General features: G+C 47.0%; 1 protein-coding gene across 1 annotated transcript in view; it reads right to left on the bottom strand.

Annotated features, from left to right (window-relative positions):
• Window positions 1-27,984, bottom strand: part of LOC115415847 (adhesion G-protein coupled receptor G6-like) — a 47,106-nt gene that overhangs the window by 15,079 nt on the left and 4,043 nt on the right. The window contains exons 2-9 of the mRNA XM_030129498.1: window positions 27,587-27,672; window positions 15,419-15,766; window positions 11,993-12,132; window positions 9,478-9,757; window positions 9,020-9,193; window positions 8,588-8,635; window positions 7,980-8,045; window positions 3,714-3,791 (exon numbers count right to left, since the gene is read on the bottom strand). Coding sequence (XP_029985358.1) covers window positions 3,714-3,791; window positions 7,980-8,045; window positions 8,588-8,635; window positions 9,020-9,193; window positions 9,478-9,757; window positions 11,993-12,132; window positions 15,419-15,766; window positions 27,587-27,672 — 1,220 coding nt within the window. The remainder of the gene's footprint in view (window positions 1-3,713; window positions 3,792-7,979; window positions 8,046-8,587; window positions 8,636-9,019; window positions 9,194-9,477; window positions 9,758-11,992; window positions 12,133-15,418; window positions 15,767-27,586; window positions 27,673-27,984) is intronic.

The following is a 27,984-nucleotide window of genomic DNA, read 5'->3' as shown; positions in this document are numbered from 1 at the left end:
TTTGACGCCTGAAACGGAAACGGCAACAAAGAAGGATGGACTGTCACGGAAGAAATGTCTGAGTCTGGAACACGAGTGGAATCCACAACAGCGAGACCTTCTGCGACCTTCCACAAAGAGGACGGAGAGAAAGGAGGGGGCTGTTGGGGAACGAGGGGGGAGGAGGACACTGGAGGGGGGAGGAGGGATGGGGCAGAGCCACAAACTGGGGACAACGGAGACGGAAAGGATGTGAAGGTGAGACCGGAGGAAAGGGACGCCGCCGGGTGGTTTAAGGGTGACTGCGTCGACGGGAACTCTGCGATAACCACATACGAACCTGTACTCATAAATAAAACACTTCTACCGATCACAGATTTTACTTCAATCGTGTTTTGTGGGGGGGTATCGGGCAACTGAGAGGAGTTCAACAACACTGACTGTTTTAAGAACAGATGGTCTGCGGAGGTTTGGATGGGAGGGGGGGGGGGTCGGAGCTGAACCCTGAAGGATGATGAGTCGGGACCTTTCCTCCTGTTGACTAAAGGTGACGTTTGACGACCGATGCGGGGTTCGGGCTCCAGAAACAGCCGGCGTCGGTCTGATGGACGGGAGCATCTCCGGTGCCTCTAGACGACCTTTGACTGAAGCGGTTTGAAGGTTCGGAAACGGAGGAAAACTCGCGTTAACCTGTACTCTTTCTATGCTATAGACAACAAAACCCGGCGCCTGAACGGGGGTCGGATCGTCCACCGCGTACGTTGAGTCAAAATCGTAAAGTCCCGGCTCGGCGAGTTCCAGATCATACAGAAACATCTCGGTTCCCGACGTGAACTCATCACTTAGCGGTTCTAAAGGGTGGGTCCAGTTACCTACGGCAACCGACTGGTTCTCACCACCAACTGCGCTAAGAAGCGACCACCGCGGCTTGTTCTTCCTGTTGCTAAGAGACGACAGCAGCAACGAGGACGACGACGCAAGAGCAGCGGAAACTAACGCAGGGTCTACTGCGGCCTCTTCGTGTTGCTGTGGAGGTGATCTGGAGGTGGAGGTCGGAGGTGTGTCTGTTACGGAAACTGGAACGTGTTGAGATCCAGGTTGTGTTGAAATGATCACGTGACCAGATTTGGGTGTCCCATAGACTAGTCCAGAAGGTTGAGTGGTACGTTCCACCCTGATCCTGTGTTTATTTGGTGGTTGAGGATCAGAGGTCACATGATGCGTTTGAGGTTCTCCACTGGTTTTAGTGGTTTCCTTGTTGGAGAACGGTTGATGTGAGATGTTTGGTTGACCAGTTGTGGGCGTTCCATACAAATATCTGGACCACAGTGTGGAACCTTTGAGCCTAGACTGAGGAGTGGAGGCTGGAGCATGTGTCTCTGGGTGGAGGGTGGTTCTAGGGTTCTCCTGGTTGGAGAACCGTCCATCTGAGATGTTGAGTCCACCAGGTTTTGAGCTGTTGGAGTGTCTGGTTGTGAGTTTGTTTAGTGACGTCTGGACAGTGGAGCTGGAACCCGGTGGTTCTGGTTGGGGAGTTGCGGCAGGGTTCTCCTGGTTGGAGAACCGTCCATGTGAGATGTTTGGCTGTTGAGTTGTAGATGTTTCATAAATGAACCCAGAAGACTGCGCTGAGTTCTTCAACCTGGACTGATCTAAGACCCTGGTTGTGTGTCGGTTGGTGGTCCTGGTGGTGGACTTGACTTCCCCTGGTGGGACAGGAGGTTTGGTGGTCCTAGTGGTGGACTGGACTTCCCCTGGTGGGACAGGAGGTTTGGTGGTCCTAGTGGTGGACTGGACTTCCCCTGGTGGGACAGGAGGTTTGATGGTCCTGGTGGTGGACTTGACATCCACTGGTGGGACAGGAGGTTTGGTTACGTGAAGTGTCGGCGGCGGTGATGCTCTGTGGGCAGATGGGCGTCGTCCTCCCACCGGCCTCTTCCTCAGAGGGGTGGAGATGAACCCCAGACCTGAAGGCTTGGCTGTCCGAGGCCTGGGAAGAGGAGCCGGAGGTCTGGGACCAGGATTTGAAGGACCGGGGTCTGGTCCCGGGTGTATTGGGCGCATTGACGTTAGAGCCGAATGCGGACCAGAGGGGAGGGGCTTACGAAGGGAGGCCGGTTTTAGTGGAACAGGATTGGACGAGGGTCTAGAGGGAGACCCGGAGGATCCTGAAGCCGGTAACACATGTGTGAGGCTCCTCCGGAAACGCCGAGGCCCAGGATCCTTGACTGTCGCCAACATCCACGCAGACGGCCATATGATGGAAAAGTAATTAGACAGAATAAATATGAAGGATTTCAACGAAAAGCATCAAACTACAGCAGAAAAGTTCAAACACAAGAAAAGGAAAAAAAAAACAAATAAAAAAAGGTTTGATTACAATTGGAAAAGAAAAACGACTCTAAAAACAATAAGGCTTTTAAAGGGTTTATATGGAGTATTTATAGTTTTACATATTAGAACGAAAATATGATGATGACGACGACGATTATTATTACTATTATTATTATTATTATTATTATTATTATGATGATGATGATGAAGGGACTTTCTTTCATTGTCGGTCATGGATGAATGTGACCACTAGAGGGAGTAGTGAGTCACTGTGAGGATGAGAACCATAAAGAACCAACTGGTTGAGTCCTAGAACAGAAGTGTTGTAACTCCAGTGGTTGTTTTGGACTCAGCTGTAAATGAACAGAATGGATTTGGATTCAGAGAATGATGAAGGTACACTTATTATGGGATGTTCTTATGGTTGCTTAGTTTCTGTTTGTTGATCTGTGGTTCAGACTAAACTGTTCTGATCCTTTAGTTCAGTTATTGAAAACCAAACCAACAGGAAACAGAGCTAACGGAGCTAAGCTAACAGAGCTCAGCTGTGTTTAGTTTAATTATGTTTTACTTCACTTTTTCCCTCTTTTAGTTTAGTTTTATTGTCTTTTATCATGGTTTTACTGATGAGTTGGATCCTTTATTCAGTGACTGATCCAGTCTGTGGACCCATAGGGTTGGTTCCATGGTGGTTCTGGTACCAGACAGACCCCTGCTGGTCACAGTCTGGTACCAATACTTCATATAAACCCTTTAAAACCAGACAATGACATAAAAACTACAATGAAAATGACAAAACACTGAAATTAAATCAAGTTTCAGGTCAAATCAGTTCTATTTTCATTGACGGTTAATGGTAGACAGGAATAAAAGGAGTGTCTGATGAATCAGACTGTTCATTTGAACTTCTGTAAATGAAGATGTTCCTGAAAATATCTGATAAACGACCAAATAAACTCTAAAACTGAACCCTGATCCAATAAACCAGACTGATGTCCCTCCACCCAGCGTATGTTTAGTACTGTTAAAGGAGAACCACTACTGATTAGACCGACCGACCGACCACCCAACCAACCAACCAACCATCCATCCAACCAACCATCCACCCAACCAACCAACCAACCAACCATCCATCCATCCATCCATCCATTCATCCAACCAACCAACCAACCAACCATCCATCCATTCATCCAACCAACCAACCAACCAACCATTCGACCGACCATTCAACCAGGGTCAGAGAAAGAAAGTACAGAGTCAAACATGATTTCAAGTCCAGGAGCTCAGATCACCAACCACCCCTGAAACAGGAAGCCAACACCAGAAGAAGAAAGAAACTGGAAATGAGGAAGGAGGCGGATCTACCAAACCTCTGAGTCCGCTATAGGATGGAGTCTTACCCCGAGACCAGGCAGCGCTTACAGCTAAGTTAGTGGGTGGGTGGTTAGTAGTTAGAACCAGCAGTGGAGGGGTGGGTCCTGGAACACAGCAGAACACAGAAGAGAACGTAGAAAGAACCGGGAAGGCAAGATGAAGACCAACATGATCATCTACAGAGGAACATGCAGAAAATATGAGCTCATCCACCAAGGAGGAGTCTGGACTAACCCTCAACCACTAATGTGGGAACCTTTACCTAGAATCAGGGGTTAAAGGGTTAATATGTTCACCTTTACCTAGAACCAGGGGTTAATGTGTGAACCTTTACCTAGAACCAGGGGTTAAAGGGTTCATGTGTTCACCTTTACCTAGAACCAGGGGTTAATGTGTGAACCTTTACCTAGAACCACGGGTTAATGTGTGAACCTTTACCTAGAACCAGGGGTTAATGTGTGAACCTTTACCTAGAACCAGGGGTTAATGTGTTCACCTTTACCTAGAACCAGGGGTTAATGTGTTCACCTTTACCTAGAACCAGGGGTTAAAGGGTTCATGTGTTAACCTTTACCTAGAACCAGGGGAACCCTTTAACCTCTGGTTCTAGGTAAAGAAACAAAATAATGTAAGAAAACACACAAACAATACAATCAAATGAAGTAAAATGAATAAAATAAGCAATAAAATGAACAAAAACAGCCAAAGAAGTGAAAAAAGGAAAGAAAATGAAAAATAAATCAACTAAATAATAAATAACATGAATAGTGAATATAAATTAGATATTGATAATTCACGGTTTCACTGAATTGAAGGAGTTTTCATGGATGGAGGAGGCGTTAGCTTAGCTGTTAGTTTAGCTGTTAGCATAACGCAGACTCCACCCAAATGCACGAGGACAAACCCACGCTAATGGGACAAATTCAACTGTAGAAACCAAAGTTGAACCAAATACTGGAGTTAAAGCAGCTTTTACAGGAACCCACAGTTCGGATAAAGTTCGTAAACATGGTTAGCGACCTTACCATGAGCAGTGGTGTGGGCGTTAGCGGTGGAGGAGGTGGAGGAGGTGGAGGAGGAGGAGGGTGAGGCGATGGCAGTGGGCGGAGCTGATCAGCACAACAGGGTTTCAGGTCAGTGAACACAACACAAACTGGGGACAAACCCAGCACCCGAACACAACATGTGGTGCATTCAAGGGGTTTCCCACAATGCACCTCACCTGTCTGTTTCAGCCACGACTGGATAAATATCAAATATCTACGATCTCACAAGAAACTGACAAACATTTAGGAAAAAAAACTGAAAACATCAGCCACGTTCACGAAAAGTAATCAAATCTGACCCCTGAAAAAAACTAAAAAACTAAAGAAAAAAAAAAAAAAACTCCAGTGGTGACAGAGTTAATATAGTAAATAATCAGTTATTCTGTTATCTGTAGAGAGTTAATTTAATCACAGTTACTAGTTTAACTCTTAACCGTGGTTTAACTCTTTCAACCCTGGTTTAACTCTTTGATCAGTGTGGTCCCTTTGCAGACGTGTACAGGTGCATTGTGGGAAACCCAGGCGTTTCCATCCTTACCGATGGAGGCTGGTGGGGCACTGGTGCCGATGGTGGAGGTTAGAGGAGGGTTAGAGGAGGGGGAGGAGGAGGAAGAGGGGGAGGAGGATGGAGGGGTAGGAGTCAAAGCTGATGAACACACAAACAGATGGATTTAATGTTAATGAGCTGAAACGAGTCCAAACTAAAGCAACGGTCTGAAGGTGGAGGACGAGTGGGAATGAGTGGACGTCTGTCTGTCAATCATAGGACGGACGGAATGAACAGATGGACGGATGGACAAACAGATGGACGGACGGACAGATGGACGAACAGATGGGCGGACGAACAGATGGACGGACAGACGTCAACTGACTCCACTGGTCCATCGAACACCTCAAAGTAAAAATAGTCTTTTCTCCAGATTTGGTTTGGATTGATCAGGAAAAACACAGACTTCATGGATAAAACCGTCACAGATGAAGGAAAAGCTGGAGGCGGAGACGACGCCAGGGCGGGGTGGGTGGGCGGGGCTTACCATGGGCGGTGGCATTAGTAGGAGTGATGTTAGTGGAGGCGGCGGATGAGGCTGCGCAGGGATGGAGGGGAGAACACAGAGAAGAAGAGGACGGTGAATGGACCAGAAGGTCAACTCCAATGGAAACATGGAGAAGAAAGAGTTCCAACCAAAAACCAACGTTCAAAAGGACCTTCAACAAGCTCACAACAGCTGAAGAAACAAACATCAAACCTTAAAGGAACCCAAAAAAAGCCCTTAAATCAGTCCATTCAATGGATGGACCTGTTCACATTTAAAGGTGTCGTATGTAGGACTGTGGCCCAAACTGGTTCTGCAGTCCCATTCAAACACTGTACAGCTGGTCTCCTCTGCTCCTCCCCCAGACTAGGGGTGGACAGATCCAGCATGAGCGTCTACTACTAGTGTTTCCACTAATGCTGTCCACCACAGCAGAAATTTCATACAATAAAATCCTCCCCAGACTGAATCTGCATCAGTCTGATCTAGAACAGAACAGACAAACGTCCTGGACACTGATGACACACATTCAGGAGAGAGAAAAGGAAATGAGCCGCAAGTTTACCTGTTACTGCCGCCAAGTACAAGTGGCATGGACTGCTACTGAACCCCCCTAGTATTATAAGAACCCCCCCCCCCGATTACCCACCACTACATGCAGAGGTCACTTCCACAGAAAACACTGAACTACAAGGAGCTACCATGGACAGAGACCAGTCCTACCCCGGTACCTGGTGTGTTCACCAGTCCCAGACCGGCAGTCTGTTCACCAGGGCCAGGAGAAGAGACCGCAGCCTGGCCCTGGGAGAAGACACCACCGGTCTGGGACCGGGTGCAGACGGCGGTCCCGGCTCTCAGTGGTTCTTACGGTGGTCAGACTAAGGCAGAGCCAGCGTCGGTCTTCAAATTCTCCTCCTCTTTCAGTCGTCTGCATGTTTCTAAATCATCTCCTTGTTTCTTTTCTCTCTTTGTCGTATTTGGAATAATCCCTTTAGTCCTTTTGGGTTTCTTCAGGTCAGACATTTGTGCTCATAAATGTTCAGCTGCAGCTCAGTGGAACTGCCAACCTGGATGAACAAAGGTACTGACTCTGTGATTGGCAGTCAGGTGATGGGCGGAGCCTCAGACCAAAACACACAGTGACATCATAACCATCATCTGGGGGCTGACACTGAGCTTTAAATGTAAATATTCTGTCTGGACTACGACTGTCACTGAGATCAGGATTTAAATGAACAGGATTCCTTCATGTCTGCTGACAGTCAGGACCATTTTAGAATGACTGAGAACAGAATTCTACAGACTGCACCTTTAACACAAAAACACCATTTGATCGAGAACAAACGAGTGGAAAGTGTCAACATGTGAACTTCTGGAGGACATTTAGGCTGGTCTTCGTCCTCCTGGAAAAGTTTACAGGTTCAAACACACTTACAGAACACGGAGGTTTTATGGACGAAACCTGAGATGGCTGAGGTCGGAGGATTCCTCTAAGAAAGAAGGAATCCATGGTGGTGGTGGTGGTGGGGGGGGGGGGGGGGCGGTGTAGAGTGAGTGTGTGTGTGTATGTGTGTGTGTGTGTGTGTGTGTGTGTGTGTGTGGGGGTGCTCCTTAACAAGGCTCAGAGAGCAGAGACTGGAAACACAAACCTACGTCCTGGGGAGTTTATTTCCCCTCAGCACTAATATATGGAGTCAGGGAAGGAAAAAGGCAGAAGGAGAAGAAGAAAAAGAAGGAGAAGAAGAAGACAGAGAAGGAGATGGAGAAGAAGAAGAAAAAGGAGAAGAAGAAAAAAGAGAAGGAGAAAGAGAAGAAGAATATATACAGTAAATCAAGTAAAGACCAGTAAAACCAGTAAAAACCAGTAAAACCAGTAAAAAAAAAAAAACAGTAAAAACCATTAAAACAATTAAAAACCAGTAAAAAACATTACGACCAGTAAAAACCAGCAAAATCAGTAAGAACCAGTACAACCAGTAAAAAACAGTTAAACCAGTAAAACCAGTAAAAACCAGTAAAAAAACAGTAAAAACCATTAAAACTAGTAAAAACCAGTAGAAACTATTAAAACCAGTAAAAACCAGTAAAACCAGTCATCAGGACCATCACCTGAACCAGCGCATCAACCACAGACCATAAAGCTGATCGTTCTGGAACCAGAGGACCCGGTCCAGGTCCAGGTCCAGGTCCAGGAGGACAGACGCGAACTTACCTGGACAGCCCAGTCCAGGAGACACACAGGTGGTGGCGAGGGGCGTGGTACTGGGTGGAGTCACACCTGCAGAGGAAACACAGAGGGTTTAAGAGGTGAAATGCCCAAGGGGGCGGAGCTTACTGTCATCATCAAACTCAACCTGTCCTTAGACGGTTCCGTTCCAGGTTTTCAAATGGTCCATGGAACTGAACTGTTTTACTCTCAAGCACGCATGTGTGTATATACTGGTCTGTGCACTGTCTGTCAGGGAGGCCAGTCCCAGCATGCACTGGGCTCTAACATGTGATGCAATACGACCAATGAGGAGGGACACAAAAGCAAAAGAACAACCACAACGAATTAAAAAAAAAAAAAAACAGACTTCAATGAACCATTTGGATTTAGGTGAACAGGGAAGGCGGATTCTGTGGGCGGGGCCTAACTGGCGTCCACACTAGATGAAGCCGGTGTGGGCGGGGCCTAACTTTGATCTGCACCCTGTTGTTGTTTGTGTAAATGTGGCTTCAGTGTAAACAATTGCATCTGTTCCTTTTCAGATGAGTGTGTTTTCATGCCTCGTTAGTTGAGTTCACTCGTCACATCCACACACTGTTAATTTCACTCACCACTGGACGCAGCAGCCGTAGTTAAATGAATGCAATGAGGGAAACAGACTGTGAAGACAAGCACAGGTTAGTGGGCGGAGCTAAAACAACAGCAAGTTTAACTCTGAGGGCGGAGTCAAAAGAACAGCAGGTTTAATCCTGAGGGCGGAGTTAAAAGAACAGCAGGTTTAACCCTGAGGGCGGAGTTAAAAGAACAGCAGGTTTAACCCTGAGGGCGGAGTTAAAAGAACAGCAGGTTTAACCCTGAGGGCGGAGTTAAAAGAACAGCAGGTTTAACCCTGAGGGCGGAGGCTGTAGAGCAGCAAAAGTCAACATTCAGGTGATTATTGGCGGGAACACTGAAGCATGATGGGTATAGTTGTCCATTAGTGGGTCAGGGTTAGCTAAGCCTAACCCATGTGTCGGTGTTGAACCCGTGGTCTGGGTACTCACTGCAGCTGAGCGTGGCGTCGGTCTGGGCTAGCGTCGGGGGGATGTCCCAGTAACTGTTGTCCCAGTCAATGACGTTTCCTTGGCTGTCGCAGGTTAAAGCTTTGAGCTGCGTTGATGTCAGAGCGAAATCCCACAAACGGAAGTTGTAGACGAAACCGTCGAAGTGATGCTGACCTGAAGACGAAGACGGAATCACACTGTCAGAGTCACGTAGACGGTGCTGTTTTCCCATCATACTCTGGGCTCACGTCCACACGTCCATGTTTATCGTTTATGTTTTTTGTACTAAACTTATTCAACTAAACTTTGTCGTCATTGTCAATAATAACTAATTCATTATTATATGAAAAATTTAAAAAAACACGATAAAATACAAGACGTTGGTACAGATGAAACAGAAAATGTTCCCCCAAAAACTCCCATAACCCCTCAGACCCTCATCCCCGGTCCAGACTCACCTCCCAGTCTGAACACCCCCCCACTGGCCACGGAGCTGCCACTCAAACTGCTGCAAATCATGGATTGGTAGATGCCGTTGGAGTACACGCCCACCTGGCCGCTGGATGACGCCCACGTGATGCAGAAGGGTTTCATGGTGGAGGTGAAGTTGTTCTGACTGATCAGGGGGTTGATGGAACACGCCTCCGCGTCAATAATTAGTGTCATGTCAGACTGATGAGCGCCGACGCTCAGGGCGATGTCACCGTCGGAGCTGTAGTAGGTGAAGAACCACTCCTTCTGTTAAAAAATACCATATTTATTTCATTTATATTAGAAGCATATTTATACAGTATCATATTTATACTTTATTGTCTTCGTCGTCTGCACCACTTGAATCAGGGTTTTGGTTCATCCGGTACCACCTTAATGAAAAAATCAGCTGATGAGTCCAGGTCAAGTATGGAAGGGTGTTGGGCACTGGTTGCAGGGTGGGCGGTGGTCTCGGTTGGATTTGCCGTGCCTTGCACTGCCTGCTTTTCTCTTCTTCCTTTGTCCTTCTCCGCTCCTCAAAGGTGGAACTACCAGAATGAACTGCTTTTCGCCATAATGGACGGTTGGCAGCTTTCGTTTCCCAGGCGTTAGGGGAGAAAGGAGGACTTGAGTTGGTCCTTGAATCTTCTCTTCGGGGCTCGGTGATGTCGTTTGCCATGACTAAGTTTGCTGTAGAGAATGGTTCTTGGTAGTCTTAAAGGATCTATTCTGAAGACATGTCCGGACCACCAGTCAATGTTTGAGAATGGTAGTTTTGATGCTTGGCATTTTAGCACAATTGCGAACCTTGCTGGTGTGTCGGTCTTTCCATTTGATGGAAAGGATCTGACAAAGCTTAACCTGTTGGAAAAGTTGAGCTTCCTCAGGTCTTTTCCATACAGGGTTCATGTTTCACATGCATACAGGAGCATGGAGATGACGACTGCATGGAACCCATGAACTTTGTTCTGAAGGAGAGGCTGTGGATGTTGTAGACACACTTGCTGAGTCTCCCAAAGGCCCAGTGACATTGAGATCTGATCCCATTCTTGATATCTCTCTCCAATGTTCCTGATTGGGTGAGCATGCTACTGAGGTAAGGAAGGTCTCTGACAGTTTCCAGTTCTTTGCCTCCAATGATGATGAGACTTCAGATCTTTCCTGTCCAGGAATCAGCAGCATGAGGACTTGGGTATTGTCCATGTTCACTTCCATCCTGAAGCAGGATGCTTCTGAGTAGAGTGTTGTTTGAGGTCAACACCGGAGGACGTCAGGGTGGCACTGTTGTCTGCATATCGGAGTCCTTGATGCTGTTCTTCGATGTTCGTATTTTGGATCTCAGGGGTCTCATCTCATGTCCACACCAGGCGCGTCAACTGGGATCTTGTTGAAAATCACCTCAGGTAGATGTAGACAACGCACCGTTGTTTCAAGCCTCTGGTGATCAAAATCGGCTCCAAGAGGGCATTCTAAGTGCAGACACGTCCCACCAGGTCAGGGGATGACCCTCGGCACACTTCAGAGTGCCGGCAGATGACCTGATGGGGCCAAACCTTGGTACCTGCAGAAAAAAGACGTATGTCCCCTTGGTCTGCAAAACTTTGGAGCTCCTGGGCTTTCACTTGCCACCAGGCATTTTGGATTTCCCTGAGTCATCTTTGGCACGTCTGTGTTGCTTCATCAGGATGTTTCTTGTTGTTTCTGGTTGGGTGGTCCTCGAAAGCAATTCATTCTACTCACTTTGCATTGATCCGATGTTCAATCAGTATGCTGTTGTCAGCAAACCAGTCTTGGGTCTCTTTCTTTGAGTAACCTCATCCGCAACAGGAGGAAGGCATGGGATGCTACTGGATCCTTCAGCTTGCGACAGTCATATTTCAGTCTCTGTTTTTGAGTGCTGGACACCAAGAATCAGAACGGAGAGAGAAGTTGAGTCGAGAGATTACCAGCCAGTGGTCGGTCCAGTAATCGTCAGTGCCTGGTAGGAATCTGCTGATCCTTATGTCCTTCTTGTCTCTGCGATACACCAGTGTTTTGACCTTGGATGTTGCCAGGTCGTGTTGTGATGGGCTGTAAAACAGAAGAGGTTGTTGCTGATGGTCAGATCGTACTCCACACAGAGTCCCAGGAGGAGGAGTCTGTTGGAATTCCAGTCTCCAATCTGGTGCTCGATGAGGATCCCTTGCCAGAGGTGATGACTGCGACCTACTCGGGCACTGAAGTCGCCCAGGATGGCGAGTTTGTCGTTGTGTGGAGCGGCTCATAGGGTGGAGTTGAGAGAGTCAGAGAAAGCAGGTTTGATGTTGGAGTGAGAACTGAAATGACACTTTATAAAAACACAAAAACACTCCACGTACGATTGTAGGAAGTCGACCTGGACGTACGACCGACTTACACCGACAGAAAATATCAATAACCATCAAATCAGTAATGATGTTTGCTCCTGAATGTGAAAATTGTTGTTGTTCTTGTTGTGGGGATTTTTTTTTGGTCCATTTTTACCTGTTTTTGTGAAGTCCGTTCCACCTCTAAACAGGTGGTCAGCTGACTGAGCGTCGGGATGTTGACGGAGGAGGACACCTGGGTCACCTGACCGTTACCGCCAGTAACACGCACCTTTTGGTTCCTCAGCGCCACGGCAACTAGAAGACAAGGAAAAGAAAAGGAAAAAGGAAGGAAGAAGACAGCATGGAAAAAAGAACAAAAGTTCGAAGAAAACAATAAAGTGAAAAAAGGAAGTAAAATGTGGATTTTAATGGAAGTGATGCAGAATGAAATGAAGGATGAAACCAAAAAAAGACAGGAACACAGAAAAAAGACAATTAGTGACAATAAAAAATCTGTCTTTTCTGACATAAACCTCGAACTAAGGCTCCGCCCACAGGAGGTCTAGCGCACAGTTCAGATTTTTGGGTGAAATCCTATTTGTTTGTGTGTTGGTTCATATTCCACATTAAATGCGACTTCTATCAGGTTTGAGTCTGAACTGAATGTGACCCTGAAGTGACCCACATGCACTAAAGAGGTCCTGAAGTGACCCACATGCACTAAAGAGGTCCTGAAGTGACCCACATGCACAAAAGAGGTCCTGATAGAATACGAGACCACACAGACACACACTGTGTTTACAGAAGGAAATATGGTTTTCCTCCAGTCAGATTTAGGACCATATATGAAAGTGGTCCGGGTCAGATTTAGGACCATATATGAAAGTGGTCCGGGTCAGATTTAGGACCATATATGAAAGTGGTCCGGGTCAGATTTAGGACCATATATGAAAGTGGTCCGGGTCAGATTTAGGACCATATATGAAAGTGGTCCGGGTCAGATTTAGGACCATATATGAAAGTGGTCTGGGTCAGATTTAGGACCTCATATGAAAGTGGTCCGGGTCAGATTTAGGACTGCATTTGAAAGTGGTCCAGGTCAGATTTAGGACCACATACGAAAATGGACCGGGTCAGATTTAGGACCACATACGAAAGTGGACCGGGTCAGATTTAGGACCACATATGACAGTGTTCTGGGTCAGGTTTAGGACCGCATATGACAGTGTTCTGGGTCAGATTTAGGACCGCATATGACAATGTTCTGGGTCAGATTTAGGACCACATATGACAGTGGTCTGGGTCAGATTTAGGACCGCATATGACAATGTTCTGGGTCAGATTTAGGACCGCATATGACAGTGTTCTGGGTCAGATTTAGGACCACATATGACAGTGGTCTGGGTCAGATTTAGGACCACATATGACAGTGGTCTGGGTCAGATTTAGGACCACATATGACAGTGTTCTGGGTCAGATTTAGGACCACATATGACAGTGTTCTGGGTCAGATTTAGGACCACATATGACAGTGGTCTGGGTCAGATTTAGGACCACATATGACAGTGGTCTGGGTCAGATTTAGGACCACATATGACAGTGTTCTGGGTCAGATTTAGGACCACATATGACAGTGTTCTGGGTCAGATTTAGGACCACATATGACAGTGGTCTGGGTCAGATTAGTGCTGTTCAGACTATCTTTAACAGATCAGATCCAGGTCACGTATGGACACATGTACCTTTAGTCTAAACGGAGGCTTCGTCTTAAATGTGACCGTTTTTTCTCTGGTTCTTCAAACAGCCTCATAATTAAAGTTGTGTCTAAACCCTGATGAACCAGAGGGATTTTCAGTTTCTTTTTTTTCCCCTTTTTTTGGTTTCTTTTTTTGTTTGTTTTGTTTTTTTTGGTTTCCTTTTTCTGTTTCTTTCTTTTTTCGGTTTCCTTTTTTTGGGTTTTTTTTTTTCTGCTTTTTTTTTCGGTTTCTGATTGGTCACCATTTCTTTTTCCTCACATATTTGACTGGTATAATTCCGACCCAACCCAAGCCTGTCTGTGATGACTCAAACGTCCATCTGTGTCTGTTCTGCTTCTGGATCGTCAGGTGGTGAAATGCATGAATAGACTAGACCAAAGCTGCAGAACTGAGGAGGATGATGATGAAGGTGATGATGGTGATGAAGATGACGATGATCAAGGTAAAATAACAACCTATTGATTGGAGCAGTTTTAATTTTCGTTCCTCCGTCTGTCCTTGATCTCCTCAAATCTTTGAACCTCAACATAAACTCAATAAACACGCTGGGCCATCGACCGCAGCTTCCCTTTAGATGTTTGAAGCCTTAAAACACAGTCTGTGAACGTGTCAGAGCCTCTGTCTGCAGCATGGGGGCGCTGGGGGCACCAGCATAGGGTTGTGGGTTCCATTCCTGCCTGGATCAGGTCTGCCCCCCCCATTAAAAACAGGTTTACACAGGTCTGCCCACCAAGAAACCAGTGTCTTCAGAGACAGCTAAGTCCTAATGCTAGGTGCTAATGCTAGGTGCTAATGCTAAGTCCTAATGCTAGGTGCTACTGTTAGGTGCTAATGCTAAGTCCTAATGCTAAGTGCTAAGACTAAGTCCTAATGGTAAGTGCTAGTGCTAATTCGTAGTGGTAAGTGCTATGTGCTAGGTGCTAATGCTAAGTCCTAATGCTAGGTGCTAATGACAAGTCCTAATGCTAGGTGCTAATGCTCGGTGCTAATGCTAGGTACTAATGTTAAGTCCTAATGCTAGGTGATAATGATAGTTGCTAATACTAGATGCTAATGCTGAGTCCTAATGCTAAGTGCTAGTGCTAACTCCTAATGGTAAGTGCTAATGCTAGGTGCTAACGCTAAGTCCTAATGTTAGGTGCTAATGCTAGGTGCAGTGTATATTAGGAGGTAATTGTAGATAGTAAAGGCTCCAATGGTGTGAACTGATTTCCATAAATCAGCTAACGATGAAACTACTTTTACTACTTCCTTATCGTAATTATTACTATTACTATAATAAATGTTACCTTTGATATCATTAACTCACTGTTGTGACTACTACTATTATTACTAATTGTATTATTTATTACTACTAGTATCAAACTCTGATGATTGATTTTTAATCGGCTCTTCATTTTCGGTATCGACCATGTTCCTGGTACGATTCTAAACCATTTGGTTCCACATTCCAGTAAAAGGTGTAAATGATCTGCTCATATTAGACTCAGGTTTATCCTCAAGTTCAACTCTACAGATGAAGGATCTGACTCAGCTGGGACAGAACTAACCGATGTTGGTGATAACGCACAAAACCATCATTAAATGGGTGGAAATCTGTTTTTTTTCAGTGAAAACACCTCAGATGACCATTTCCTGTTTGGAAATCTTTACACATTTTGCTGTGGTGCTCTCGATGACCTTCAAACATTAAATCTGGAGAACCTGGCCATTGTGGTCAGATGTGAATTCAACTGTGGAAGTAACATCAGCATTTGGATGAGGCCTCAACCATGAAGGCGGGCTTGTTTAGTTACATTTCCCAGAGTGCATTGCCCCGGTAGGAGGCGTGATCCTGGACCTACCGTGCCTGAAGCTAACATAAAAGCCCTTCTTCTGAATACTGAAGTCAGAGGTGAACGTCAGCTCCATCACGTTGCCGGTGGAGTTAAGCGTCAGCCCGTCAGCCGTTAAACCGCAGAACTTGATGTCGGTGCCACCCGTGTTGACCACCACCCGGTCGTAGATGCAGCCCGGCGCCTCCTCCAGGTCAAAGTCCAGGAAGGAGAGCTGGATGATGAAGCCGGCGGGGGCCCGCATGCTCCACCTGCAGGCCAGGGAGTTGGGGTACTTCTGGGGGTAACAGGGCGACCTGAACTCCCCCTGGGGCTCCTGCAGAACCTGGTTACAGTCGGGGGAACCGCAGCCCAGCGCTGGTGGAGCGACACGATAAAACCAAGGTTCATGATGTTTACTAGACGACGGCCGAGGTCAAGGAGGTACCACACTAGAACAGGGGTGTCCAACACATGGACACATTTTCAGAATGGAATTGGACATTTTTCACCTTACATGATAGACAGAACGTTGGCGTGTTCCATATGTTCTCTAAGTTGTTGTGTTATTTTTGGACTGGTCCGGCTCATCTCAGATCCGAGTGGTCTGAAGGTGACCGAGTTTGACACCCCTGCACTAGAAGGACCAAGAGGGTTAAGACCAAAGACAGAAGGAGAAGGGGACGAAGGAGGACAGAAGACCAGACAACATGGACCATAACCGTTAGAGGATGAGGACGATTCAAGACCAGAAGACGCAGAAGTCCAGACTGAAGACCACCACGGAGGACCTCAAGACCAAAGACCAGAAGAGACAAGAGGCCCAAAGAAGGCCAGTCAGAAGGAAAAGGACAGAGCAGCAGCCCAGACAGGAGTCAGCCAACCAACCAACCAACCAACCAACCAACCAACCAACCAACCACACAATCATACATCCAGTCAGTCCATCAGTGATTGGCTGGTGGACACAGAAGTGAACATCCACCATCAGAGTCAGTTTCCATCAGGTTAAAACAAACCCATGCACATGCAGACGGAGGGCAGAGGTTAGAGGCAGCACTTCTGCACATACACACACACACACCTACACACACACACATATATATATATATATATATATATATATATATATACATACATATATATATATATATATATATATATATATATATATATATATATATATATATATATATATATATATGTACACATAAAGGGTGGGGAAGCAAAATTTCCAATGAACATTTAGTTGTTTTTTCTCAGCAGACACTACGTCAGTGGTTTTGAACCCAAACATATACTGATGTCATAATCATACCTAACACTATTATCCATACCTTTTCAGAAACTTTTGCCCATATGAGTAATCAGGAAAGCAAACGTCAAAGAGTGTGTGATTTGCTGAATGCACTCGTCACACCAAAGGAGATTTCAAAAATAGTTGGAGTGTCCATAAAGACTGTTTATAATGGAAAGAAGAGAATGACTATGAGCAAAACTATTACCAGAAAGTCTGGAAGATACTATTAAAGAAGAATGGGAGAAGTTGTCACCCCAATATTTGAGGAACACTTGCGCAAGTTTCAGGAAGCATGTGAAGGCAGTTATTGAGAAAGAAGGAGGACACATAGAATAAAAACATTTTCTATTATGGACATTTTCTTGTGGCAAATAAATTCTCATGACTTTCAATAAACTAATTGGTCATACACTGACTTTCAATCCCTGCCTCAAAATATTGTACATTTTGCTTCCCCACCCTGTGTGTGTGTGTGTATATATATATATATATATATATATATATATATATATATATAATCACTAATCACATATATCTGTGTGTTTGTGTGTCTGTACACAGCTGACTTCTACAGTTCATCACACTTTTATTTATTTATTTATTTCAATAACAGACTCCTGTAAACAGTAACAGTTGATTGGTCCAATATTTATCAGATATTATTCATTTTTAATCCAATAGTTTTATTAGTTTTCTAATCCTGTTACTATGACCAGAACAAACCCCCCCACCCCGGTACTGACAAGGATGAAGTCCAGGAGGTGGAAGATCTGGACCCAGAAGTCTGCCACCAACCAATGGACTAGATCTACAGCTGATCTACAGCTGATCTACAGCTGATCTACAGCTCCACCAGCAGACTGAATCTTCAAACTACTGAAATGATGGAACTCCTTGAAGTGCTGAAGGTTCCACAGAAGTCCAACCCACTGCCGTGGTTTTCCGGAACACGTCCATCCTGATTGGACTCGTTGGACTGAACTCAGAGTGAAACGGTCGGTGTTTGGAACCATGAACTTCAGCAGACACCAGCACACACATGGAAACTGGGAAGAATGGAGGCTCTCTGTGTGGAACAATGGACCCAGTTGAGCTCAGACGGAGCTTCGCCAAAACCACCGCCGACGCAACTGGGAACGTCACAAACACCGCTGTGTTGGAGGGTTTAACCCCTTCAGCCCCAGGAAACAGAGCTGAAGCTGAAGACACTGAGACCAAGTCCAAGCTCAAACAGAAGCAGGATTTAATGAAGACAGAACCGAGGAACCTCAAAAACTGAACAAAGCAGAACAAACAGGAGTTAGAACCAACAGGAACTGACCATCAACCACACATAGTTCACAGCCTTAGACCTGCAGATGTTCTAGAACGATCCATTAGAACAGGAGAACTGAAGGAACCAAGCAGACGGTAAAGTCAGTGACATTTAGGAAGATTTAGGAACACTGTGGAACATTTAGGAACACTGTGGAACATTTGGATTCAACATGGAAACAGTCCATTTTCCCACTGACAGTGGAGTCACATTCCAGACTCAGTTTCCCACAAAGACACTGAATGAAATCAGCCCATCAGAGTAAGAGAAGTCTACACTCCCCCGAGGGGGGAGGGGGGGGGGGGGGCGTGTCCTTTGTGTGGGTTTCAGAGTCTGGAAACGACCCAGTTGATCCTAAAAAAAACTAAAAGCTGCTCATGTTTCCACTTATCCAATTGAGCTGAGACGAGTCCAGTCCTGGACCAGTAGAACCAGAACCAGAACCTCCTGGAGCAGCAGAACCAGAGCCTCCTGGACCAACAGAACTAGAACCTCCTGGACCAGCAGAACCACAATCTCCTGGACCAACAGAACCAGAACCTCCTGGACCAGCAGAACCAGAACCTACTGGACCAACAGAACCAGAACCTCCTGGACCAACAGAACCAGAGCCTCCTGGACCAGCAGAGCCACAACCTCCTGGGCCAACAGAACCAGAACCTCCTGGACCAGCAGAACCAGAACCTCCTGGACCAACAGAACCAAAGTCTCCTTGACCAACAGAACCAGAACTTCCTAGACCAGCAGAACCAGAACCTCCTGGACCAACAGAACCAGAACCCCCTGGACCAGCAGAACCAGTACCTCCTAGTCCAACAGAACCAGAACCCTCTGGGAACAACGGACTGGTGAGCGACACAGTCCAGGTTCCACCTCTGTCCAAACAGAAGGTATTCTCAACAGTTGGTTTCCCACGGCAACACAATAAACGTGAGTACAGAGGAGTTTAAGTGACACAGACCGTTAACCCTTTAACCCTTAAACCCTTTACCCCTTACCCCTTAAACCCTGGTTCCATTTGACAGCAGACGTGCTTAAAGCCTTCCTCCTGCTGCTGCTTTAGTCCACTGACAGCAGATGATAAACAGATCAAAGCTCAGACAGGAAGTCCATCCATGCAAATACCACCAACAGGAAATGACCTTTAACTGCACAGGAAACAGTCCACCACTGACAGAGACACAGGCTGTAACCCTACATGAACCTGGACCTGGACCTGCACCAGCACCCAGACCTGGGTCTGAACCAAGGTTATAATAGTTTTGGATTTTTAATAATAGTTTAGTTTTATTTAGTTTTGACTTTTTTCTTTCCCTAATTCAGTTCGTTTTAATTAGTTTTTAGAGCACGTTTGCGAGTTTTTATTAGTTATCTTTTTTTTCCTGAATGCTTAGTTTTAGTTTAGTTTTAGTTATTTCATATATTTTATCTTCCTCACCATCCTATTCAAAGAAATTAGTGAGGCACGGATCAGTGGGTTTCCCTGGACACTTTATTTGGGGGTGGGGTTAGGGCGGCTCACTGACTGAGCACAGACACAAACACATGTTCCGTACAATGTAGAAATTCCCTAGAGCAGGTTGGGGGGGTGGCGGTGCGATCCATACACAACGTCACTTACGTGAAAACAATGCAAAGATGTGCAAAGCGTGAGAGGAGATGCACAAAGCTGCCAGCAGTAAACCAGATAGAAACATATATAAACCAGCTAACCAGCAGTTAAACCACATAGAAACAGATATAAACATATCTAACCCAGTTCCTCATCAGTAAACCACACCTTATCAGATCTCTCATCTCTTAATCATCTCCAGTTCCATTGTTAGCCAACTTTGCTTCATTTCAGTTCAGCTAGCTGTAGCTAGTAACATCAAACTTTTTTTTTTTTTTTTTTTAACATAACAGGTTCCATCCCTCTGTAATTGGATTAGTTTTCCTCCTCCTCTTTTCTCCTCTTCTAAACTGTGCAGTTCAGGCCTTGGAAGGCCTTTTCATGGTGATAAACTCTCCAGTTTTTACCTGGATGCTAGTTCAAATCCCTGTCTGACATTGTCTGTCATTCTGCTCTGCTGTGTCTCGTTCACTCACACACACACAGTGAGCACAAAAAAAAAAACAAAAAACTGACCCACTCATCACTCCAGTAAACCCCAGACAGGACTGAGCTGCTGTGGCCCAGCGTTAGTCTGTGTGTTCCAGGTGGAGTGGGGACCAGAAGACCACTGGAAACCACAGTGAGCAGACATGACAGACTGGTGCCGCTAGTTAAAACTGCTGGAATAATTAATTTGATTTCAATCCAACACTGACAAAGACGAAAACGAAGGGAATTTTATCCCTAATTTTTATCCGTTTTAGTTAGTTTTGTAAACACACAATACAGTTTCAGTTAGTTATCGTTGTTTCTTTTATTTAGAGTTTTTATTTATTTCAGTTAACGAAAATGTTTTTTCAATTTTAGTTTTCGTCATTTCGTTCGTTTTCGTTAACGATAATAACCTTGGTCTGAACCTGAACCTGAACCTGAACCTGAACCTGCACCTGCACCCAGACCTGGGTCTGAACCTGGGCCTGCATGTGCACCTGGACCTGGACCAATCACATTCACTGGTTTTATCTAATATTTATCAGATCTGATGGATCCGCCTCCATCTGTTTAGCCCCTCCCCCTCCTCCTGCTGAACTAAATAAGTCAAACTAGTCCCAGTGTCCCTGACCATCAGAGTCTGTTCTATGTGGACCAGAACCAGGAGAATGTGTGAGGTTGTCAGGTTCTGTTCTAGGTTCCAGTCCTGGTTCTGGATGCAGATCAATCTAACTATAGAAGTGGGTGGGACATTCACTGGAGGAGAACTGAACTCATCCAATCACAGTCCATATATGACTTCTATCAGTGACCAATAGGAACTAGACTGATATGTGGAACCACTGACATGTTCTAAAGCATCCACAGATGGACCAGGAGAAGGAACGGAACAGTTAGAACAGAGAAAACATCTGTCAAAAATTCAAAATGTTGTCGATGAAAATGATGATGGACATACGCCTTCAAACAGCTGATTGTCCAGAGACAAAAAAACAAAACAACGAAGACGTCCACACTGAAGTCAGATTAAAGATGGAGACAGATGGACGGACAGATGGACGGACGGATGGACGGACAGATGGACGGACAGTTGGACGAACAGATGGACAGACGGATGGACGGACAGATGGACGGACAGATGGACGGACAGTTGGACGAACAGATGGACAGATGGATGGACGGACAGATGGACAGACAGATGGACGGACAGATGGACGGACAGACGGACAGACAGATGGACAGACAGACGGACGGACAGATGGACGGACAGACGGACGGACAGATGGACGGACAGACGGACGGACAGATGGACAGACAGACGGACGGACAGATGGACGGACAGACGGATGGACAGATGGACGGACAGATGGACGGACAGATGGATGGACAGATGGACGGACAGATGGATGGACAGATGGACAGACAGACGGATGGACAGATGAACAGACAGATGGACAGACAGATGGACGGACAGATGGATGGACAGATGAACAGACGGACGGACAGATGGACGGACAGATGGACAGACAGACGGATGGACAGATGAACAGACAGATGGACGGACAGATGGACAGACAGATGGACGGACAGATGGACAGACAGACGGATGGACAGATGAACAGACAGATGGATGGACAGATGGACAGACAGATGAACAGACATATGGATGGACAGATGGACAGACAGATGGACGGACAGATGGACAGACAGATGGACGGACAGGTGGACAGACAGATGGATGGACAGATTCAACTGGACAAACCGGACCCTGGTCCCAGTCCAACCTGGCACACATCCACAGTCCTCCTTTATCGGCCTGATTCCATTTCCTGTTTCAGCAGATTTACGTCCACTCGTTAACGGATGAACTCACTGAACTAGAAAACAGGCTCCGCCCCCCCCCCCCATAAATGTAAGGGCTGCGTTCCAGCGTTGGTCCTTCAGTCTTTCCAGCGCCGTCGTAATAACGACTTCACCTCGTTATTTAAACCCTTGAGCAGAAAACAGACGCCAAGGCCTCCAATAAGAACAACTGTTTAAGAAGTGGGCGGGGTCAAGGGGGAGGAGTCCTTAACATTTATGTTGGGTTTGATTAATGACGGCAGTGAATGGAGAGTCAGCAAGGTGACACTTGGAATAACACTCGAATGCACCACGGTTTGAATGCACCGACACTCGAATGCACCATGGTTAGAATGCACCGACACTCGAACGCACCATGGTTCGAACGCACCGACACTCAAACGCACCATGGCTAGGACACACTGACACTTGAATGCACCACAGTTTGAAAGCACCGACACTCGAACGCACCATGAACAGCGACACATTAACAATGTTTGTTCTTCTGTACGTTAAAACCCTTTTAGAACTAAACCCTGTCATGCTTCATGGTTCTGCTGGTCCAGACCTGGTGGTTCTGGTGGGTGTGGTTCTGCTGGTCCAGACCCAGTGGTTCTGGTGGGTGTGGTTCTGCTGGTCCAGACCCGGTGGTTCTGATGGGTGCAGACGGCTTTATTCCAGTGTTGAAAAGGCGTCGTGTGAACCTCATGTCCTCCAGTGTTGGTTTACAGACGCACACAGACGGGCCTTTGTTCGGCCACAGAACGCCGGCTGGAAAACAGCGACGACACGGACGGAGCTTTAACGGCAAATGGAGTCAGTGAAACATGAGGAGACGACAGGAGCTGAGAGTGTTCTACGGAACACAGAGGAACCTTTAGAGTCCACAGGAGAACCCAGCAGGGTCCCATCTGGACCCACAGAGGAGGTCTAGGTCCAGGACGGAGAAAGTTTAAGGAGAGCGTTTAAGGAGAACATTTAAGGAGAACGTTTAAGGAGAACATTTAAAGAGAACACTAAACTAGAACATTTAAGGAGAACACTAAAGGAGAACATTTAAGGGGAACATTTATGGAGAACATTTAAGGAGAATGTTTAAGAACATTTAAGGAGAACATGTAAGGACAAAATTAAAGGAGAACATTTATATGAAAGTAAACAGATCAAACACAGGGTCAGTGTGTCCAATTAAAACTAACCAGTCCAGTAGAACCCAGAAGAACCAGGACGTGGACAAACCCAAACCAACCAGACATCCTGAGAACCTATACAGAACCACCACACGGACCCGGACTCACAGAACACAAGCACAATGACATAGAACCAATCTGAAGAAAAGGAAGAACCTTCAGCTGTCTCTGTGATACCTGATACACCTGAGCCCTGATCCTGTATGACACCCAGCACCTGAAACCTGGTCCCTGATACCTGATACCTCAAACCCGGTATCTGATACTCAACACCTCATACTGGTACCCCCATACCCCAGACACCTGATACCCAGTACCCCATACCCAGTACCCGGTACCCCAGACACCTGATACCCCATACCCCAGACACCTGATACCCGGTACCTCATACCCGGTACCCGGTACCCCAGACACCTGATACCCGGTACCCCAGACACCTGATACCCGGTACCCCAGACACCTGATACCCGGTACCCCATACCTGGTACCCGGTACCCCAGACACCTGATACCCGGTACCCCATACCCGGTACCCCAGACACCTGATACCCGGTACCCCATACCCAGTACCCGGTACCCCAGACACCTGATACCCGGTACCCCAGACACCTGATACCCGGTACCCCAGACACCTGATACCCGGTACCCCATACCTGGTACCCAGTACCCCAGACACCTGATACCCCATACCCCAGACACCTGATACCCGTACCTCATACCCGGTACCCGGTACCCCAGACACCTGATACCTGGTACCCCAGACACCTGATACCCGTACCCCAGACACCTGATACCCGGTACCCCATACCTGGTACCCGGTACCCCAGACACCTGATACCCGTACCCCATACCCGGTACCCCAGACACCTGATACCCGGTACCCCATACCCAGTACCCGGTACCCCAGACACCTGATACCCGGTACCCCATACCCGGTACCCCAGACACCTGATACCCGGTACCCCAGACACCTGATACCCGGTACCCCATACCTGTACCCAGTACCCCAGACACCTGATACCCCATACCCCAGACACCTGATACCCGGTACCCCATACCCGGTACCCCAGACACCTGATACCCCATACCCCAGACACCTGATACCCGGTACCCCATACCCGATACCCCAGACACCTGATACCCGTTACCCCATACCCGGTACCCCAGACACCTGATACCCGTACCCCATACCTGGTACCCGGTACCCCAGACACCTGATACCCGGTACCCCATACCTGGTACCCCGTACCCCAGACACCTGATACCTGGTACCCCCATACCTGGTACCTGGTACCCCAGACACCTGATACCCGTACCCCATACCTGGTACCCGTACCACCAGACACCTGATACCCGCACCCCATACCCTCCAGTGGCGGCTGAGGCTCCCTGGTCCTGTAATCCAGTCCACTGGTCCACTTCCATGGACCTGCCCTTCTCTCCTTTCAGCGCTCTGTCCTTTCTAACATTTCGCTCACATTCTTGCTGCTGCATTCCTCTCTCCTCCCTCACTCCTTCCTTCTTCTCCTCCCCCTCCTCCCTCACCTCCTTCCTTTTTCCTACCTTCCTGTTTTTCCTTGCCGAGAAGGAGGGTCTAAGGACGGGGGATGCCCTGGACACTACTCATTTTCTTGCTGTTTATTTGACTGTTGTTTACTCCAACTGCCTCTGTAAAGCCCTTTGAGATAACCTTGTTGTGATATTGGGCTGTACAAATAAAACTGAATTGAATTGAATTCCTTCTTCTCCTCCTTCACTCCTCCCTCTCTCATCTCTCACTCCCTCCTTCTTCTCCTCCCTCACTCATCCCTCCCTCATTCCTTCTTCTCCTCCCTCACTCATCCCTCACTCATTCCTTCTTCTCCTCCCTCACTCATTCCTTCTTCTCCTCCCTCACTCATCCCTCACTCTTTCCTTCTTCTCCTCCCTCATTCATCTCTCTCTTTTCCCTCACTCCTCCCTCTCTCCTCCCTCACTCCTTCCTTCTTCTCCTTCACCTTCTCCTCTTCCCTCCTTCGGTCCTTCGTTTCCTTCTCTTTTCGCAGCTGAACTGGCTTTCATCCACACACTCCACACTTTTACTTCTGTTTCTGTTGAAACAGAGGAATGTGGATCTGTCCACAGGTGAAAGATTATGGAAGCAGCTGGAAGGAGGATTCAGCTGCAGAACACAAACTAACTAACCCTAGAACCCAAAGAACGAACCCCAGAACCAACTGGTGCTGGTACTGACACTGGTCCCGATACTGATGAGGGGTACTAGTACTGGTACTGATGCTGGTACTTATACTGGTACTGTTTGGTACCTCTCAGGTCATTTCATACTCCCTCCTGCTCTCTAATATCTGTTTGGTGGTTTCCATGGTTTCTGTTCTGATCTCATCCATGATCGTTTTCAGCTTTAACTCTATTTAACTCCTCCTCCTCCTCCTCCTCCTCCTCCTCCTCCTCCTCCTCCTCCTCCTCCTCCTCCTCCTCCTCCTCCTCCTCCTCCTCGGCCTCCGCCTCCTCCTCCATCTTCGTGTCGTCGTCCTGCTTTAACCTTCAGCCCTGTTTGGTCTGAACCATCAGATAATCAGCCTTTGTTCATTCAGCACCGAACGAACTGATGCAGCATCATGGAGATAAATGAAAACTGATTAGAAGAACAGAGGACGCACAGCCACCCCCCACATGTCCCCCCCACCTCCGCACCCCGGACCAGGTGCGCCCCCCCCCCCCATCCACCCTCGTGTCTTTCATGAACAGATAATCTCCAGAGGAGGTTTAACCTTCAGACGGATCAGAACCAGGTTCATGTATTAACCCTTAAAGACCCAAACGTCCACTTTAATCCTTAAAGACCCAAACATCCCAAAATGACCACAGGGGGGAGGGGCTTTAAGGATGCCCCTCCCCCCTGACACTTTAGTCCTTAAGGGGGTCTGAAGAGTCCCAGGTACTGGGTTAGACCTGAAACAGCCCATCTGATTGGCTGGAAGAAGCAGAGGAGGGCAGAACAAGGCAGTGGGAGGGGCAATCCCCTTTACCCCCCCTGGGTCTGGGTCCACTGAGCTGGTCCCAAGTGTCCCCCTTTACCCCCCTGGGTCTGGGTCCACTGAGCTGGTCCCAAGTGTCCCCCTTTACCCCCCTGGGTTTGGGTCCACTGAGCCAGTCCCAGGTGTCCCCCTTTACCCCCCCTGGGTCTGGGTCCACTGAGCCGGTCCCCAGGTGTCCTCCTTTACCCTCCCTGGGTCTGGGTCCACTGAGCCGGTCCCAGGTGTCCTCCTTTACCCTCCCTGGGTCTGGGTCCACTGAGCCGGTCCCAGGTGTCCCCCTTTACCCTCCCTGGGTCTGGGTCCACTGAGCCGGTCCCAGGTGTCCCCCTTTACCCCCCCTGGGTCTGGGTCCACTGAGCCGGTCCCAGGTGTCCCCCTTTACCCCCCCTGGGTCTGGGTCCACTGAGCCGGTCCCAGGTGTCCCCCTTTACCCCCCTGGGTCTGGGTCCACTGAGCCAGTCTGACTCCCCTGGTCTAGACTGATCTGACCCCCCTTGGTCTAGACCAGCTCCTGCACAGACGTGTGTTTCCTCCACATTTCTCTGAACAAACGTCCATAAAACCAGTCAAATAAAAACAGAATTAAACTGAACACGATCGACAAACTCAAACATTTATGGAGTGAAAACAGACGAGATCTACGAGAACCAAAGAGGGAGGAGTTTAGGAGAACAGAAGAGGGAGGAGTTTAGGAGAACAGAAGAGGGAGGAGTTTAGAGGAGATGGACATGAAACTGACGGTGATGGATGATTGAAGCACATGAACAAACCAGGAAAAAACAGAGGAAAAAAAACAGGAAAATATGGGAAAAACAGGAAAAAAGAAAAAAAACAGAAGAAAAAACAGAGGAAACAACCAGAGGGAAACATGGGAAAAAAGACAATAATGACAGATGGAAATGACAGAAGTGACTGCAGTCGCATGAAAACGTTGCATTAAAGCTTTTCCGTCACAGTTAAAGTGTTTGGAACGTTAACCCTTTAATATATGAATGATCATGTACGGAGGTGTATTAGCGCCACCAAAGAAAAAATACACGTCACTGTGGAAATAAAGTCGTAAAATAACCAGATAAAACCTGCAATTTTATGAGAATAAAGTCAAAAACAAAGAGTCAATTTATGTCGTAACATTATGAGAATAAAGTTGGCATTTTTGGAGAATAAAACCGTAATATTATGAGAATAACGTCATAATTTAAAAACAGGTGGAAAAACGGAAAACTTGGCTTTTCGTATAAATGACGATGTTTCGTATAAATGTCGGTGTTTCATATAAATGACGATGTTTTGTTTAAATATCTTTGTTTCATATAAATGACGGTGTTTCGTAAAAACGATGGTGTTTTGTATAAATGACGACGTTTCGTATAAATGACGATGTTTCGTAAAAATGTCGGTGTTTCATATAAATGTCATGTTTCTTACCGTGTCTGTGTAGAAACATCCACAGCAGAACCATGACGACAACGTGACCCTGCCTCCAGCTCCGCCCTCCTCCTGGACACGCCTCCCTGGAAGACAAAGCAACAGACAGGGCAACAGTGTGGACGTGGCTCTGAGTCAGTGCTGTGTTTTCCTACGGTCTTGAACGTCCCACAGACTTCAACACATCACAGTATTTGATAAAGATCAAAGATGCAAATGTTCGACAGCGAGAAAATCAGTTTGAAAGAACAGGAGAGAACAAGCACCACATGGACAGGGGACAGACGGTTCTGGTTCTGACCCACTGGTTCTGATCCACTGGTTCTGCAGGAGTGTGAGGGGTCAGAGGTCGGCTAATGCTAATGCTAACTGACTTGGCCATAAAGTGCTTTTGATCC

This window comes from Sphaeramia orbicularis, unplaced genomic scaffold (genome assembly GCF_902148855.1).
Source record: "Sphaeramia orbicularis unplaced genomic scaffold, fSphaOr1.1, whole genome shotgun sequence".
In the NCBI taxonomy this organism is placed as follows: Eukaryota; Metazoa; Chordata; class Actinopteri; order Kurtiformes; family Apogonidae; genus Sphaeramia; species Sphaeramia orbicularis.
This window is presented reverse-complemented; position numbering and strand designations above follow the sequence as displayed.